Below are 18,511 nucleotides of genomic sequence, written 5' to 3'. Positions count from 1 at the left end.
AATTTTGTCAATATTCGACGTTAATCAATTTTTTTTTGTTTTTTTTAATTAATTCTGATCTTTTTTACAACTCTATGAGACCTGAAAAGCAAAAAAACAACAAATTTCAGTGTTTGGTATTTTATAAAGCATGAACTATGAACATGTAGTGTAGTATCAACAACAAACAATAATAACCAACAATAAACAAGTTCAATCAAACAACAACAAACAAGTTCAACCAAAAAACAACAACAAACAAGTTCAACAAAAAAAAAACAACAAACAAGTTCAACAAAAAAAACAACAAACAAGTTCAACACATAAGTTCTTCAAAACGAAAACGAAAACTAACCTTCAAAAGGTGGGTTCATCGGAATAAAGTTTCGTCACCAGTGATAGAGAAAACAAAATACGCCTATGAAGGAGAAAAGCACAAAAATAATCAGTTAAAACAAACAAAAATTATACATAAAGTAGTTAATTAACATGCATTTGTATCAAATGAAAGAAAAATTACATGTGATGCTCGTCAAACTTCGTTCGAGAAAAGTTTGAGAAGAGAAGAGGGTATCGCGCTAAGATAAAGTGAATGAATTTTCAATCTCCCGCTCAAATTTTTATTGAATTCACTAACCTTTTTACGTTGAATTTAAAGGGCATTTGACGTTTTATATTCTTTTACGTCGAATTACAATTCTAAACAACGTTTAATAATTGTATTTATTTACAAAAATGTCACCGTTCATTTTTAACGTTGGTTATTCAGTGGTTGGACGTTGAACGCGTGACATTATATGTTATTTTTGTGCTAGTGATTTGGAGATAAAAATGCATCCTTGCCACTCTCGCACATATTTTAAAACATCGACCATTTTAAGAAATTGCACATGCGTAGCACAGTTGCCTTGAGAATTACCAGGTGTGCAATCAATTTGATTTTGACCCATTATTATTTGCATTATTATGATTCCTCAGTGGAAAATATATAATTGCAATAAGCTGTTGAACTATATAATCTAATGAAAAATAAAATATTTATTAACTTTTCTGTGCAAAAAAAATAAAATTAAACCTGTGTTTTTAAACATGTGAATAGAATGAAGAATATTTATAATAGAGCGAGGCAGCATGAGATTGTAGTCTTGTCAACTCTGTCCGTGTTTTTCAGCACCCAACGACAGATCAAACCTCAAAAAGCTTCATTGAATTCTCTATCAGTTTCAAAATTCCGAAATTCCACGTGTTGCCCACTTCTTTCTCCTTTCACTATAAAAAGCCATTCGATTTCATCATCACCATCAAACACTCCTTTTAACTTCACAACAAAATTGAAATACCTCATTCTATGATGAACTCACACAACCAACAGCTTTCCCTCTTATCTCTTTCTCTAGCACTTCTACTTCTCTCAGGTATATATATGCATGCATCATTACGCCACTTCATTCAATAGTTGTTCTTCACCCCTTAATGTTTTTATTCAAAATTATGTAATAGGTTTGAGAGTTGAGGCTAGGTTGCAACATCATGCGACCAGTTACCAAAAATTGTTTGTTTTTGGCGACTCCTATGTGGATACCGGAAACACGAGAATAGATCAACCTGGGTCGTGGAAAAACCCTTACGGCATAACTTTCCCCGGAAAACCTGCCGGAAGATTCTCGGACGGTAGAGTTCTAACAGACTACATTGGTAAGTCTTCCTCTCTTTCTCTCTCTTCATGCTGTCACTTAACACTGAAAAGTCACTAGTGCAGAAACGGCTTTTTACGTCCGATATTTTGGCCTTTTGACGTCCGGCGTACGCCGGACGTCTATGCGGTAGACGTCCCTCAGACGTCCGTCTTGCCACGACGGACGTCTATATGAACGTCCGCTCTGCCTGCGGACGGACGTCTATATGAACGTCCGCTCTGCCTGAGGATGGACGTTTATATAAACGTCCGCTGCATCAGGACAGACGTTTATATAAACGTCCGTGGCTTGAGGACGGACGTTTATTATATAAACGTCTGTTACCTGAGCACGGACGTTTATTATAAACGTCCGCTGTCTGAGGACGGACGTCCATATAAACGTCCGCTGCTGTCTGAGGACGGACGTCATCCTCGCTGAGTTTTTTTGGTGTAGGGCTGGGGTGGGACGTCCGTATGTGCACAGACGGACGTCTATAGACGTCCGACTGTACACTAACAGACGTCTAGTGGGCGTTTTTTTTTAAAAATTTGTTTGTTTTCTCAATAGAACCACACCTGAAAAACAGAAAAATGTCCCAGAACAATTCTCCAATAACATAAATATGCGTTTTATATAAACAAAATTCTACTTAATGTTCAATCCACTACCAAACTATTAACATAATAATAAAACTAAAACCAAACAATGTTCAATCAAGAAGAAATATAACTATTCCTAACTCCATCTTTGTAGAAGATAAGCGGTCCACTCCTGCCTTATCTGGTTAATTGTGTCCTCTACAATAGGCGATGTAGTCTTGAAGCGCTGCAAAATTCAAGAAAGATTCATTATTGTTTCATATATAGTTGAAGATGATTTTGATTTGTAATGTATTGAAGGTATACATCATTACCTCATTCCAGTCATCTGTAATGACAGCTCGAATGATGGTCTTAATCCAACACATCACATAGAAGCCACATTCCCATGAATCTACCTGCTGGTTACACTAAAATAACAAACTAAATAGTTAAAAATTTAGATCATTCAATAACATAAATGAATTAGAAACTATAAATGACTTACAACCTTTGGATACAAAATTTGAACCAATTGACCACGAGATTTACCAATAACTCTGTACAGATTGAAAACACAAAGTATAATTAATATGACTATTTTATCATAAAAGTTGAAGGTTAACATCAAATTGAAGTCATTTTTTGGAGAAACACTTACCCTTGAAGCATGGTTCTCAAGTCATTTTTCATCTTCCTGTGCAACGAACAAAACCATATAATTTTACATTGTTTGGGAATGATAACCATCAGCTGCCAGTGAGACCTATCACGAAGGACAAATAGTTATTCAACTAATTAAGGAAACTATAATAATAAACTGACCACATATAAAAACACGTACCCGTCAATGTATGGCACAAGGTATATGTCTCTTTTGGACTCATCCATCCATGTTTGCAAATAATGTTGTTTGTTTTGAAGTGTGTTACCAGACGGTTGAATGGTCTGAGGTTCAACAAATCCGTACATGGAAGACCGACCTTGGTCTACAACGATTGTGTCCATGTACCTAAAACAACAAAGTTAAGTCGTTAGAAACTATATAAGAATGTAAATAAAAGTAATATCAAAGACCAAATTGACTAACTTACATGCACCACAACTGAATGATGGAAATATTCAACATCCTGTCTCCCTCAATCACCTCCAATGCATCAGAAAATGTGATATAAACTGGCACATGTGGGGGAAGACCAAATACCCTCAAATCCTAGTATAGTTCTAATGATGCTTTCTTCAATCTGGGTAATTTTGTCACTAACTTTGATATAGGATCATCCTCTGCTTCAGCCATGTCATCATCTTCATGTATGACTGTATCATGAATTGGCTGCTTCTGAGGACGTGTGAACTGAAGATAAGAATTTACGTCAAAGCTTTATAAACAATTATATGAAGACAATTAACATAGAAATACTAAGGAAAAAGACATTATACCTGTGGAGTCGCGATGTGGGACATGATCAATGCTCTAGGCCAGGCAATAAATGTTCCTATGGCCTCCCCCACAAAGTTAATTTCTGGAGTGGGTACAGGCACCTGAGCCTGGGGATCCCGAACCTCGTCAATGGTCACACGCACGTGCTGGGGTAATATGGCAACACCATGAATGGTCTCCCCTCCCTCAAGCACTCGTCCGACAGCCACAATGCGTGGGGGATCCCCATCAACCAACAGCTCATATTGACCGCTATACTCATTGGGTTCTACAGCAGAGCATGATCCTCTAGTGCTGACACGAGGTGCTGTAGGAGTTTCATCGGCCCCCATGTGGCCTTGCGTCATGGAATGCAGCTTTTCTTCAAGCGCTCTTTGTATTTGTTTTTGTTCATGTAGCTGCTCCATGAATCGTTGCTCCATTGATCTCATGCTTTGGTTGAGTCTTTCCTCCCACTGAAGATCCATCTGCCTCAGTGTCTCCTGACTCATTGATTGGGGGGTTTTCTGTGTAGGGCCAAAATAGTCACGAAGACCAATCGCCCCTGGAACTCCACGTACACGTCCTGGGTGCTCGGGCCTTCCAATGGCCGTTGTCAGAATGTCGTCCCTACCTTGGCCAGCAAATGTCCCCTGAGTCTGCTGCTCAACCAACTCATCCTGCACATAAAAAAACCAAGTTACTTAGAAGACATGCTGTGATAGATACACAATCAAATAACTGCTTATAATTTGAACTTACAATTCTCTGTGAGATCAAGGCAGCTGAGGAAGATGTCATGTTCCCATCAGATTTAGTCCGAGCAGCCTTCCACAGCTCGTACCTAGCAGGTGCAGGTGCTAGGTCAGGCGACTCAAGTCCCAAGGCATCGGCTCTAGACTTTCTCAGTTTCTTCTCCAGTTTTGCATATCCACCTCGTGATAACAAGTGGGGTGTGTCGTTTAGCCTTTGTCTTTCTTGGGCGGCTAACCTTTTATCCTGTGAAACCATGTATGTAAGTAAGTCTAAAATCATAAAAACTCAATGAAAGATGATCTTAAGAAACATACCTTCCATTCTTCAGACTCTCTAGATGCACGAAACTGCATCCAATCCTCCTCTGTGAAGGTATAATGCTGAGATGGATTTTCATGTTGTCTATCTCCAAAGACATATAGTCGTGTCAGCCTTGTCTTGAAATCCCTAAATCTTATCGCTATATGCGATAACACTTTCTTTCTGATTTGCAATGTGTTTGGAATATCAAAATGTTGCTGTTTAAAAGAAAAAACTTGTTACCAAGAGAAAAGTTAACAGATAAGTATATCACAAATTGCATGAAGTCTAAACATACCAAAACATCTTGCCATAAGAGGTTCTTGTCGACCTCTGGGACGTCATCCCAACATGCATGAAGGATAGAGACATGACTTTTTGCTAACTTGCCCAGATAACTCCTAAACCTATCAGCATTTGGCCCTGATGGATGACCTGATCTGGGGTCAATGTCAACATGCCTCCTCTGACCATCCACGCGTCCGGATGTCACATCTGCCACTCGGGTGACGCCTCGTCCACGTCTGCTCTTTCCCGATCCTGAGTCTGAGGCCGACATACCTGAAAAATTAGACAACGTTAGAAATAATTCAATTATGATGAACATACATATAAAGTCAATAAAAGTGAAAATATTAACCTATTAATTAATTGTTTTTTCCCAAATGCCTTCGTTGTGATCACTACGAATTGCTTGCATTACATCGGCAACGTCATCAACTAGGTCTTTAGTGGGTCTACATGCAACAGATGTTGTCTCAAGTATATCAAGAGAATCGTCATCATCATGTCCATGCATGTTTCTACCTTCTAAAACCACTGACCATTTGTTATTCGATGGATCACTTACGTAGAATATTTGTCTTGCTTGACTAGCCATGATAAATGGTTCATCAGTGTAATTCATCTTGTTCAAGTCTACCAATGTGAAACCAAGGTCATCCATCATGACACCAGAATTTATATCAACCCATTTACACTTGAAAACTGGTACTCTAAAAGTAACGTAATCAACTTCCCATATTTCTTGTATTATTCCAAAATAACTGATGGATGCTGTGATTGGATTTTTGTCTTTAGAACTAGCAAAGTGCACAGACTCAGCTTGTAGTGTGACGCCACTATTTTGAACTCTGCTTTTGTCATCTTCTACCTTTGTCTGAAAAGAAATATTGTTTATATAGTACCCACCATATGTAATGACCTCTGTGTTCGGTCCACGAGATAACCTCAATAAAGTTTCAGAAACATGTGGAGTCGCATACACCTTTTTCTTAAACCATCCCAAGAAGGTTTTCACATGTTCATTAAGATGCCATTTTTCACTCATTTTTGGGTTTGCTGCCTTTACTTCATTAACGTGGTCAGAAATGTAAGGAATCACATCAACAGTGTTGTTTAAGACGTACAAATGAGCTTGGTCAATTTGTTTTCTGCTAACACTTTGAATTGTCACACCTCGAACACCTTTACCTTCACATTTTCCTTCGTTTTTGCTCTTGGGAAGACCGACGGGTTCACAAGATGGCATATAACTTGAACAAAATTTAACACAAACGATTAAAAGATTAATCGTTTGTCTTAAATTTCAAACGGGAACTAAGTGTCACTCAATGTATGGCAATAACTAATACACATTTTACACAATAACACATACATGCATACACAAAATTTAACAGTAAAAAACGTCCATACACTAATACACATTTCGCATTAATCGTTTAACACAATAACATAACTAATACACATTTTACAGTAAAAAACGTCCATACACAAAATCCACATACATGCATACACAAAATTTTCAACCAACAAGCTAACCTGAAAAGTAGATTCCAAATGAGAAGGAGGGAAGTGGAGGAGTAAACGGCCTAACACGCAGTCCAAAAAGTTATAAACGTTAGCCTATAAAACGTCCGTCCCCCTGTGACGGACGTCTATAATGTTATAAACGTCCAGCTCGACCCAGGACGGACGTTCAGAGATTGACAACGTTAGCCTATAAAACGTCCGTCCCACTTGGACGAACGTCTATAATACTATAAACGTCCAGCTCGACCCAGGACGGACGTTCAAGGATTGACAACGGCAGCCTTGAAAAACGTCCGTCCCCCTGTGACGGACGTCTATAATGTTATAAACGTCCAGGTCGACCCAGGACGGACGTTCAGAGATTGACAACGGCAGCCTTTAAAACGTCCGTCCCCCTTGTGACGGACGTCTATAATGTTATAAACGTCCAGGTCGACCTAGGACGGACGTCTATAGTTCCACATATTTACTATTATGCCACCGGTCAATTATATACGTTGGGGATTCGTTGGACGGACGTCTATTCGGGGACGTGAAAAGCCGTTTCTGCACTAGTGAGTGCACGTTTTTTTTCTTTCATTTTATTTACTTTTCTTCTCTTTAACCAAAAAAGCTGCATCTTTCGAATTCAGATGCTTTGATCAATTCTTTTGTGGAATAAATTAGCAAATTTCTTGTCCAGAGTCTAAAATTAGAGTCGAAAAAATATAGGTTAAAATTCTCGAATTAATTTAGTTTATGGGTTTTAGTTAGATTGAATTTAAAAATTGTAAATTTTAATACGGATAAAAAATAAACCTAGTCCATTACGAATTCAGTTAAACCATTAATCAGTTTTGAGAAATTAATCTAAAATTGCTTCCCGAGAGATACAGGATGAAGAAAAGATAGAAATTAAGAATATAATATTGGTGACGTGAAAAATAGTAGTATAATAAAAAATGAATTTAAGAAAAATGAGAATTGATTATATTTTGGTTGAAAGGGTGGGGTTCGTTTTTTTTCCGTTGGCTTGCCTCTTTATCTTTCTTGTGTTATTGTCTATAAGATTTTTGATATATATATTTGACTCTGCTCAGGGCATGGTGCATTATTGAATAGTTTAAAACACCACAAAAGTTGCATCGTTGTTGGTGCTGTCTTCTTTCTAAGACAATGTTCATTATTATAAATCATGTTTCACCTTCCAAACCTACTATTCTTCCATCACATTTGTTTTCCACAAATTATAAATAAAACATTGTTTTATGTCAGAAATAATAAGTTGTTTTTTCATTGCAAAGCTAAAATGTCACTATATAATATATGGATGATCATAAATAAAAGCAATTCGAATACATTTTATTTTTCAAATCAAGATTTTCAAGTTAGATACATTAATTAAATTATCTTTGTAAAATACATTGGTTTTGTGGAAAATGTTTTCACAAAATATATTAAAAACAAAAATTTATGCATTATATTAAATTGAAACAGGTTTTCTAAAAGCTTAATTTACTAATTTTAAAATAATCTGCTACAAACTTAGTTAAAACAGGGTTAAATTGTAAATGACTAGATATTAAAATATGGTAAACCGTAGATAAGAGTTAAAAATGAAATAGAAAGAAGGATTAACATTTAAAAAAATCCAAGTGAAGAAAATTATAAGAAATATAAATTATAATGGATAAACAATGAATTTGAACAAAATTATAGAGGGCACGTGATCAACAATATGAGTGCTATCACATTTGTTGATATATATATATATATATATATATATATATATATATATATATATATATATATATATATATATACGTATATATATTGCTATAATTTTAAGTAGCAGTTAAGTCATTGTTTATTTTGCACAAAAACTTGCATTATATTTGAATGGCGGTCCATTTTGTTCCTTTTGTGAAGATAATAGTTTTAACTCGTCTATATTACTCATTTGACAATAAATAAATAAATAAATAAATAATCCCTTCTTCCATTAATTTTGACAAATATGGTTGATGTTTAACTTTTTATGTGTTTTTCACCATACGTATGTTAATAAATAACATAATAATTTCTTATACGTACGAATATATATTCTCCTCTCTCTCTTTATTCCCAATTTCTTGTTCCTTTGGTGTAACAAAAAAATTCTTCTTTACCTAACTTCATACTCATTACATTTACTCAGAAAAAGTACATCAACAATTTCATTTTATTCCTGCTCTGATAAAAAGTCTCAACCAATGGTTTTACTTTCTCAGGATAATTGAACATAATCTATTCTTCTGCGCTATTTTGTAGATTTTGGAATCATTGAGATTCTAACATAAATCAGATGATAGCATATTTCCTTATTTTTTTATCCATTATAAATTATCCGTAAAATGTACAGCTAATAATTTATTGAAAAAAAGAATGTAGCTAAGATTTCTCATTCAGAACGAGTCTTATCAGATAAAATAATTACGCTTGGCTTTTTGCATATCAATAATTTAGTTCTAGCTGGACGGGCCCTGTCCGTAAAAGCAAGAGAATCATTATTCATTTATTTATTTGAAAATTTTTAATGATAAGAACTGAATACAAGTATAAAGACAAATGAAAACAACACTATATTTTATCAGTATCTATTGCTACTATTTTTTATTTCTTTGTTACCAGAATCATGCCAGATTGTTTTATAGTTTCTTATTTATGGGATATGACATCAATCAATTGATCTCACACTTTTTCTCTTTGGTATATAACTTAGTACAAGTAATTGTATATTTCATTAACTAAATGAAACTGTATGTTCTGGTGCAGCTAAGTTTTTGGGACTGAAATCGCCTCTTCCCTACAAATTTAGGAAATTGATTCCACAAAATTTGAAATACGGGATGAACTTTGCATATGGTGGTACTGGCGTGTTTGACACATCCTCCAAAAACCCAAACATGACAATCCAAATCGATTTCTTCAAGCAGTTGCTCAAAGAGAATGTGTACACAGCTTCAGACCTCAGCAAATCTGTAGCACTTGTCTCTGTCGCAGGAAACGATTACAGTTTCTACTTGGCAAGAAATGGCTCTATTCAGGTAAAGCTAAGTCCAATGTATACATTAGAAGAACCTTACAAGAATGTTAACATCGTATTCTTCTTCAACGACAACTAATGTGCTAAAATCTTCTAGTTATTAAGATTCACTTTTCATGGAATGCATGTAGGGTTTTCCCTCTTTCATCGCCTCGGTGGTTAATCAAACTGCAACGAACTTGCTTCGCATCCAAAGTCTGGGAGTAAAGAAAATTGTTGTGGATGGTCTACAGCCACTTGGATGTCTTCCTGGAAGCACAGCTTCATTATCATTCCAAAAATGTAACAGTACCTTCAACGACCTCGTACTGCTCCACAACAACTTGTTGAACCAAGCTGTGACTAGGTTGAATCACCAAACCAAGAAGCAAACAACATTCATCGTTCTTGATCTTTACGACAGTTTCTTGTCGGTGCTGAACCACCCATCTAGCAATAACATCAAGGACGCATTCAAGCCTTGTTGCGTTGGTATAATTAGCCAATATTTTTGTGGAAGTGTGGATGAAAACAATGTTAAGAAATATAAGGTCTGTGATCATCCCAAATCAGCTTTCTTTTGGGACCTTCTGCATCCCACTCAAGCTGGTTGGCTTGCCGTGTACAACGAGTTGCAAACCACAAAAGCTCTTCAACAAATCCGATACTGAAGAGTTTGCTGTAATGATGCATCCTCATTTCATTTATCAATTTATCCGCAAATTGTGTTTTGTTTGTATTTTATTCAAAAATTTGCATGGGTGAAATGTTTAAATAGACTGTTCTTTTTTGTGACAAATAATTCTGTAAGTTGATGAATATGTTGTTTAGATTAATAATTTGTATGGATTTTCAATTATGTGTTCAAGTAATTTAAATAGCAAAAAACTGAATTTATAATACAACCAAATTTTTATGATAAAGTATTGCGATAGAATATCTTATATATTTAGAAGGCGAATTGAGGTAGCACTAGCTAGTAAATTATTTGATAGAAATTCTGGATTTAAAAGTTTAATATTAAAGAGATTTTATGCAAAAAAAGAAATAATTGAGGAAAGTAAACCAACTTTTTTTAGCATATCTCAATCGAGAAGTTTAATATAATTTAAATGAAAAATGTAAAACCACAAAAATAATATTTAAATTCACTATATATATATATATATATATATATATATATATATATATATATATATATATATATATATGTCAATCCGAGAGGTGAATTCGTTTGTCAAAATTTAATGTTTTTTTGAATAGTTTTAGCTGTTTTTAGAACTTTAATTATCAATGAAATAGACGAGAATAAAGTAAAAGAACAGAAGAAAATTATACTAATTCAACTGTAAACGAGTTTATATTTAGTCATCTTCAACAACCACTAGTGCAGTAAAAGGAAATGACAATGGTTATTTTCACTTATCCACACCGGTTCTGCAACCGAGGTATATACAAGCGAAGAAAAAAGTCTACCACTTTTTGCCTCGATTCTGAACTGAGGCAAAAAGATGTATGCTTTTGCCTCGGTTGCTGGTGAATCGAGGCAGTAGAGGGGTCTTATGCTTTGGTTTGGAGTTGAACCGAGGCAGTAGAAGGAAGGACTGAAACGTTAGAAGCCTTTTAGAGATGGTTTCGTTAAATAGAGTAAAATTAGTCGAGAATTGCGTATACTCAGAGGCTGGAGGAAGTACTTTGATTTTTACAAGAATTTTAGAATAAGAGAAAGAACAAATGTGAACCTCATAAGATTCCTTATTTCTTTCTTTGCCCATTTTCATGCCATCTCCCTGGGATTATGCTTGCCACATCCATTACTATACCGGTAGTCTCCTAGCATATAAGATCATAGAACGCAGTTCATAAAATAAAATAACTTTGAATCAAGAAACTGTTTCAAGGCAATGTAGAAGAAATATTACAAGCTGCAGTTTTGTTGTGCGTATCTAATAAATAAATTAAGAAAACATCCATCCAGAAAGTATCAATAATCCCTAGCCCAGAGCTTTCTATAATTCAACAATATATCATATAGGTAAACAGAGAGAATACAAAGGTATGATTGCCTCTACAGTTCCTTCTTAACGTTTCAGCCTCCATTCTCACATCGGACCACCACCCAACCACCGTGCTACCTTTATTGGACCACCACAGGCCACCACGCGAAGTCTTCTTCTCCAACGCGTCACAGCCACCATGGCGTTCTCCAGAATCACGCCGCTATCCATTGCAACCTGCAGGAAATAGAAACCAAGCCAGAGAACTAGGACGCCGCCACGACTACCGCCACCCATAAACACGCTTCTCGCGCACCATCAGCAACCACATTGTGTCGCGCCGTGCCGTCGCCATCAACAATCGTGCCACAACACCTCGCGAGATCCATAAGGCCGCCACCATGACCACTGCGAGAGCTCTCTCTCTCCTTCGCACAACCTGCAATCAGAAAGGCAACTAGCAGATCGCGCCACCACCGCCTTCGAAGTAGCCACCGCCAGCGTTAACGCAAATCGTGACAACCTCCTTTCATCGTGCGCAGAGAACTCGTGGCAGAGCAGAACAGTTTCCCCCAATCTTCACCCCGCCGTCATGAAATCCTAATTCGCACCACCACCATTAACATAATAAAAACCTCAATCGCAAGTTGTCGCACTCACCTTCTTCACCAGAAACCTCCATTGACTCATCATCACAAAGCTTCGTTCATCACCACCTAGTGCCGCTGCCAACCTTAATGTTCGTCTCCATGTCGCAACCCCGTTCAACCTCCATGGCCGCCGCTCATCAGCAACCTCACTTCACTCCCAACGGCCACCGCTTTCTCTTCCCTCCAGAGGCGACGCACTCGCAGGCGAGATGGAAGCCACGCTCACAGCCGTCACACACGACGAGGTGGTGGCTCCCGGTGGTAGGGTTTTGGCGAACAAAGACACTAGTGCAAAAACAGCGTATAACGTCACGCGTTCAACGTCGAACTACTCAATAGCCAACGTTAAAAATGACCGGTGGCATTTTTGTAAATAAATGCAATTATTAAATGTCGTTTAAAATTATAATTCGACGTAAAAGGATATAAAACGTCGAATGCCCCAGCGTTAGACGTCACAAGGTTAGTGAATTCAATAAAAATTTGAGCGGGAGATTGAAAATTCATTCACTTTTTCTTAGCGCGCGAGACCCTCTTCTCTGCTCAAACTTTTCTTGAATGAAGTTTGACGACCATCATATGTAATCTTTCTTTCATTTGATACAAATGCATGTTAACTTACTAGTTTAGGTATGATTTTTGTTTGTTTTAACAAATTATTTTCGTGTTGTTGTCCTTCATAGGCGCATTTTGTTTCTCTCTCACGTGTGGCAACACTTTATTTCGATGAACCAAGGTTAGTTTTCGTTTTCGTTTTCGTTTTTAAGAACTTTTTTGTTGAACTTGTTTCTTGTTATTTTTTGTTGAACTTGTTTCTTGTTATTGTTTGGGTGAACTTGTTTGTTGTTGTTGTTTGATTGAACTTGTTTGTTGTTTGATTGAACTTGTTTGTTGTTTGATTGAACTTTTTTGTTGTTTGATTGGACTTGTTTGTTGTTTGTTATTGTTGTTTGTTGTTGATACTATATTACATGTTCATAGTTCATGCTTTACAAAATACCAAAAACTGAAACTTGTTGTTTTTCTGCTTTCCAGATCTCGTAGAGTTGTAAAAAAGGATCACAATTAATTTAAAACAAATAAAAAATTGATTAACGTCGTTTAGTGATAAAATTTAATGTTAAATTTAACGTCGAATTTTTTAAATTCGACGTCAATTTAACGTCTCCTGATATGACGTCATTCTCGAATCCGATGTGAAAGGCCCAAAATATTTGACGTTGTACGCTGTTTTTGTACTAGTGAGAGGAAGGTGAAGGGATCACTAGTGCAGAATGGGCTATAGACGTCCGTTCTGTGGGCCTTTTGACGTCCGGGGGAGGTCGGACGTCTATGCGGGTGACGTCTATGTAGACGTCCGTTGTGCCAAGACGGACGTTTATATAAACGTCCGTCCTGACACAACGGACGTTTATATAGACGTCCGCTATGTCAGGCTGGACGTTTATATAGATGTCCGGTATGTCAGGACGGACGTCTATATACATCCGCTATGTCAGGCCGGACGTTTATATAGACGTCCGCTATGAACCCTCGGACGTTCATATAGACGTCCGGCGCCTCGCCCCCCGGACGTCTACTTGGCTGAATTGTTGTGGTAGGGTCTGGGGAGTTGGACGTCCGTTAGTGCACTACCGGACGTCTATAGTCTATAGACGTCCGACTATGCACTAACGGACGTCTACTGGGCGTTTGTTTTTAAAAATTGATTTATTTTTTCAATAAAACCACACCTGAAAAATAGAAAAATGTCCCAGAACAATTTTGCAATAATATAAATATGCGTTTCATATAAACAAAGTTCTACATAATGTGGAGTTCAATCCACTACCAAAACTATCAACATAAAACTTAAACTAAAACTAAACAATGTTCAACAAGAAATAAAACTATTCCTAACTCCATCTTTGCAGAAGATAAGCGGTCTACTCCTGCCTTATCTGTTTAATTGTGTCCTCTGGAATAGGCGATGTACTCTTGAAGCGCTGCAAAATTCAAGAAAGATTCATTATGGTTTCATATATGTTGAAGATGAATTTGATTTGTAATGTATTGAAAGTATACATCATTACCTCATTCCAGTCATCTGTAATGACAGCTCGAATGATGGTCTTAATCCAACACATCACATAGAAGCCACATTCCCATGAATCTAGCTGCTGGTTACACTAAAATCACAAACTAAATAGTTAAGAATTTAGATCATTCAATAACATAGAAAATGAATTAGAAACTATAAATGACTTACAACCTTTGGATACAAAATTTGAACCAATTGACCACGAGATTTACCAATAACTCTGTACAGATTTAAAACACAAAGTATAATTAATATGACTATATTTATCATAAAAGTTGAAGGTGAACATCAAATTCAAAGTCATTTTTGGAGAAACACTTACCCTTGAAGCATGGTTCTCAAGTCATTTTTCATCCTCCTGTGCAACGAACAAAACCATATAATTTTACATTGTTTGGGAATGATGACCATCAGCTGCCAGTGCGACCTATCACGAAGGACAAATAGTTATTCAACTAATTAAGGAAACTATAATAGTAAACTGACCACATATAACAACAACTACCCCTCAATGTATGGCACAAGGTATACGTCTCTTTTTGACTCATCCATCCATGTTTGCAAATAATCTTGTCTGTTTTGAAGTGTGTTACCAGACGGTTGAATGGTCTGAGGTTCAACAAATCCGTACATGGAAGACCGACCTTGGTCTACAACGATTGTGTCCATGTACCTAAAACAACAAAGTTAAGTTGTTAGAAACTATAACAATGTAAATAAAAGTAATATGAAAGACCAAATTGACTATGTAAATAAAAGTAATAAAAGGACGGACGTTCAAAGGGCTAACATGGGTTCACTTGTTCAGCCTATTAAACGTTCGTCCCCTAAGACGGACGTTCATAACATTATAAACGTCCGTCTCGATCAAGGACGGACGTTCAAAGGGCTGACATGGGTTCACTTGTTCAGCCTATTAAACGTCCGTCCCCCTAGGACGGACGCTCATAACATTATAAACGTCTGTCTCGAACAAGGACGGACGTTCAAAGGGCTGACATGGGTTCACTTGTTCAGCCTATTAAACGTCCGTCCCCTAAGATGGACGTTCATAACATTATAAACGTCCATCTCGACCAAGGACGGACGTTCAAAGGGCTGACATGGGTTCACTTATTCAGCCTATTAAACGTCCGTCCCTCTAGGACGGACGTTCATAACATTATAAACGTCCGTCTCGACCAAGGACAGACGTTCAAAGGGCTGACATGGGTTCACTTGTTCAGCCTATTAAACGTCCGTCCCCCTAGGACGGACGTTCATAACATTATAAACGTCCGTCTCGACCAAGGACGGACGTCTCGAGTTCCACTTATTTACGAATATGCCACTGGTCAATTATATACGTTGGGGCTTTTGTGGACGGACGTCTATTGGGGGACGTTAAAAGCCAATTCTGCACTAGTGGATCTCGTTTTCGGTTTCGGGTTTGGTCACCTTGAGTCTCTGCGTGGAGGGGAAGATTTTGGAGCCACCTCATAGATTTGGTTGTTCACGAGAAAAGAAGAGGAAAAGGGGAAGGGGGCGGAGCAGTTGGGCAGTTTAGCGGGGCGGCGTGCAGCGGAGGCGGAGCAGCAAGGGCGGTGCAGCCAGGGGGCGAGAGCGAGAACAATGGTGAAAAAGTCTTCTACGCGAGAGAGGAAGAACAGTTGTTTCTCGAGGAAGAAGGAAATGAAACACTGCTGTAGGTTAAGTTGTTTTGAGGCAGTGGGGTTAAGAGGCAAGCAATATTACCTCGGTTCAGCCGAAGCAATACACACATATACGCCTCGGTTCCCACATAAATCGATGCATAAACATGATTTCACACCAGTTCTGAATGAACCGAAGCCATAGGCTCTACGCAGACTTCAAATTTCAGAGACCTGTTAGTGGGCAGGTAGGATTTTAGACATCGTTTGTAGTATCAACCGAGGTAATATGCCTTATATGCTTCGGTTCCCCTTGAACCGAGGCGTATAAGTTCGCTTGAACTACAAAAATGCCACCGCGTTTTGATAGGCTTTGGTTTCACCTAAACCGAAACCTATAGCGCGAGTTAAAAAACAATTTTTTTACTAGTGAACCTTAAGTGGAGGAATTTCACAAAATGTGATAGTCACAAGAATACAAGATACATTCAATATATTTTCATCACTCTCAAATATAACAAAAACACTTATATAAAGAAGCTATACACATACTCTTTAATAGTCTTGCCTCAGTGGTGGAAAAGGCTACACATGCTTGTTTCTTAAAATGTAAAGAAACTAAAGAACTACCCAAGAGGTGACATGTATCACTAGTGCTTTTTCTATCCCTACAACATTTGGTTTGCGAAAGAAACGTACCTTCTTTCTTTTGCTTGATTTGTAAACCAAGGAAGAATGTCAATTCATCCATCATTGACATTACAAACTCACCCTTCATTGTCTTAGCAAAATCCTCGTAAAGAGATTTCTTAGTTGATCAAAATATAATATTATCAACTTATACTTGGGTAAGAAGAATATGTTTTCCTACTCTTTTTATAAACAAAGTGGAATCAACTTTACCTCTATTAAATTTATTTTCTAGCAGAAAATTTCTAACCCTTTCATACCAATATCTAGGTGCGTGTTTTAAATAATAAAGATCTTTCTTTAACTTAAAGATGTGATTTAGATATTGTCGCAATCGGGATCGCATCGGGGAGACCAACGAAACTCTTTAAAAATAATTAAAGAAGTTTTTGAAAATTAGAGTTTGGAATCGCCACCATAGTTTATTCTGAAAAACTACAGAAAAACCTTAAAATAAAGACATGGTTTACGAAATAAGAGATTATGGATCCGGGAGTCGATTACGCGTAGGGAAGGTATTAGCACCCTACAACGCTTGTCCAAAAGCAGTACCTTTAATTAAATGTGCAGAGATGATGTGGTTTTCAAAATGATTATTTTCCCCGAAAATAATAATACAAGACAATACAAATAAAAGAAAAATATTTTTTATTTTTAGGAAGCCCGACTAGGATTGACCTTGCTCCTACGTATTCTCATGTGAGAAATCAGGGGTACGTAGTTCTTTGAAAAATAAGTTTGGAAAGATATTTGAGAAATTGATTTGGGAAATTGTTTGGAAGATTATTTTGGATATTTAGGAAGTGAACCTGACAAGGATTGACCTTGCTCTAACGTATCTTCATTTTTTATGGAGAATCAAGGATCACGTAGTTCTAGCTCAGATTGAATGTATGAGAGTTTGATATTTTTTAATTTTTGGATGTTTTGTATGTTTTTGGTATTTTGATATAATACTTAGATTTTGCGTAATGAGCATTAGGCTGATGCATACGATCGCCCGAGTACTCATATGGCTTTTTGTTTATTTTTATTGTTTTGCGTAATGAGCATTAGGCTGATGCATACGATCGCACGAGTACTCATACAGCTTTTTTGTTTATTTTTATATTTTGGGTAATGAGTACTAGGCTGATGCGTACGATCGCATGAGTACTCATATGACTTTTTTTTTGTTTATTTTTATATTTTGGGTAATGAGTACTAGGCTGATGCATACAATCGCACGACTACTCATACTGCTATTTATATTATTATATATGTTTTAAAGTTTTATATATTTTTGTCATTTTTTTATTTACTTTTTTTAAGGAAGAGAGATGAGTTGAAATATCTATGACACAAAAATGTGAAAAACATAAAATAAAATAAACGTGAAAAAAATAATATAAATTTATAAAGAAAAATAAATGATCAAAAAACATATATAAATGGAATGAGAAGAATATGTGTACCTTGTTGAATGATTTGAATGATGGAGGAAAACCTTACTTCAATAAATTGTAAGAAGAGTTAGATGGAAGGTGAAGAAGATGACCTTGGAGTAAAAATGTGATATGATATTTAATGTGTATAGAGGAGTTAGGAAATACACTACAAAAAAGAAGGGCATTACCGAAGGCCAGAAGCCCTCGGAAACAGTCCAAAACCGTCGGTACAAGGTAATTACAGACGGCTTATCGACGACCAAAGATCCCTCGGTAAATCTCTTGTTGCTAACATTTACCGAGGGCTTTTGCCCTTCGGTAATTACCGAGGGCCAAAAGCGTTCAGTAATTACCGAGGGTCGATAGCCTTCGGTAATTACCGAGGGTCGATAGCCTTTCTCTTTTTCTTCTCCCTTTCTTGTTTATCTTTTACTTAGCACTTGGAGCATCTTCAAGGGAGGAAGAATTT

At 36.8% G+C, this 18,511-nt stretch overlaps 1 protein-coding gene across 1 annotated transcript; it reads left to right on the top strand.

The window, feature by feature from the left end:
- The first annotated feature begins 1,259 nt into the window (after positions 1–1,259).
- On the top strand, positions 1,260–10,439 carry LOC108325613 (GDSL esterase/lipase At5g03610). Its single transcript, XM_052874038.1, has 4 exons — positions 1,260–1,394; positions 1,480–1,674; positions 9,318–9,589; positions 9,720–10,439. Exons 1-4 carry the CDS (start codon positions 1,328–1,330, stop codon positions 10,236–10,238), a joined length of 1,053 nt encoding a protein of 350 aa, XP_052729998.1. The 5' UTR covers positions 1,260–1,327; the 3' UTR covers positions 10,239–10,439.
- Positions 10,440–18,511: the final 8,072 nt, after the last annotated feature.

This window comes from Vigna angularis, chromosome 3 (assembly GCF_016808095.1).
Source record: "Vigna angularis cultivar LongXiaoDou No.4 chromosome 3, ASM1680809v1, whole genome shotgun sequence".
NCBI classification, from domain to species: domain Eukaryota; kingdom Viridiplantae; phylum Streptophyta; class Magnoliopsida; order Fabales; family Fabaceae; genus Vigna; species Vigna angularis.
Note: the sequence above shows the minus strand (reverse complement) of the source record. Positions and strands in the feature narration are given on the sequence as shown.

Bases quoted from the DNA above. Each gene is read 5' to 3' on its own strand.
- LOC108325613 (XM_052874038.1), top strand. From the start codon at position 1,328: ATGATGAACTCACACAACCAACAGCTTTCCCTCTTATCTCTTTCTCTA. The intron at 1,395-1,479 runs GTATATATATGC...ATTATGTAATAG, and splicing joins AGCACTTCTACTTCTCTCAG to GTTTGAGAGTTGAGGCTAGG. The intron at 9,590-9,719 runs GTAAAGCTAAGT...GAATGCATGTAG, and splicing joins CAAGAAATGGCTCTATTCAG to GGTTTTCCCTCTTTCATCGC.